Source organism: Bison bison, unplaced genomic scaffold (assembly GCF_000754665.1).
Source record: "Bison bison bison isolate TAMUID 2011002044 unplaced genomic scaffold, Bison_UMD1.0 scf7180017864242, whole genome shotgun sequence".
NCBI classification, from domain to species: domain Eukaryota; kingdom Metazoa; phylum Chordata; class Mammalia; order Artiodactyla; family Bovidae; genus Bison; species Bison bison.
In genome coordinates, this window is record NW_011494814.1 from 22,530 (window position 1) to 22,881 (window position 352).

General features: G+C 67.0%; 1 protein-coding gene across 1 annotated transcript in view; it reads right to left on the reverse strand.

Annotated features, from left to right (window-relative positions):
• Positions 1–352, reverse strand: part of NPAS3 (neuronal PAS domain protein 3) — a 940,521-nt gene that overhangs the window by 1,786 nt on the left and 938,383 nt on the right. Inside the window, exon 14 of the mRNA XM_010847026.1 lies at positions 12–352. Coding sequence (XP_010845328.1) covers positions 12–352 — 341 coding nt within the window. The remainder of the gene's footprint in view (positions 1–11) is intronic.

Below are 352 nucleotides of genomic sequence, written 5' to 3' on the forward strand. Positions count from 1 at the left end.
TCTGGAATTACCCGCCCAACCGGGAGATCTCCCGGTTGGGCGGGTAATTCCAGATGCTGCTGTCGTTGTCAAAGTTGATGGGTTCCGAGATCTCGGTCTTGATTTTGAGCACCGAGGCACTGTTGGGGGACGACAGCAGCCGCGGGGGCTCCACCAGGCCGGCGTCCAGTCCGCCAGGGCTCGACGCGCTGGACAGGCGCCGGCGGCTGGCGCTGCCACCCTTCTGCCGTTTCCGCCGCTTCTTGCGCTTCTGGTGCTTGCTGGAGGCCTGCGCGCCCGCCTCGCCCGCGCTGTCCGAGTCCTTGGCGCTGTCCGACGACAGCGACTCGCAGTCCTGCAGCCGCAGGTCCGA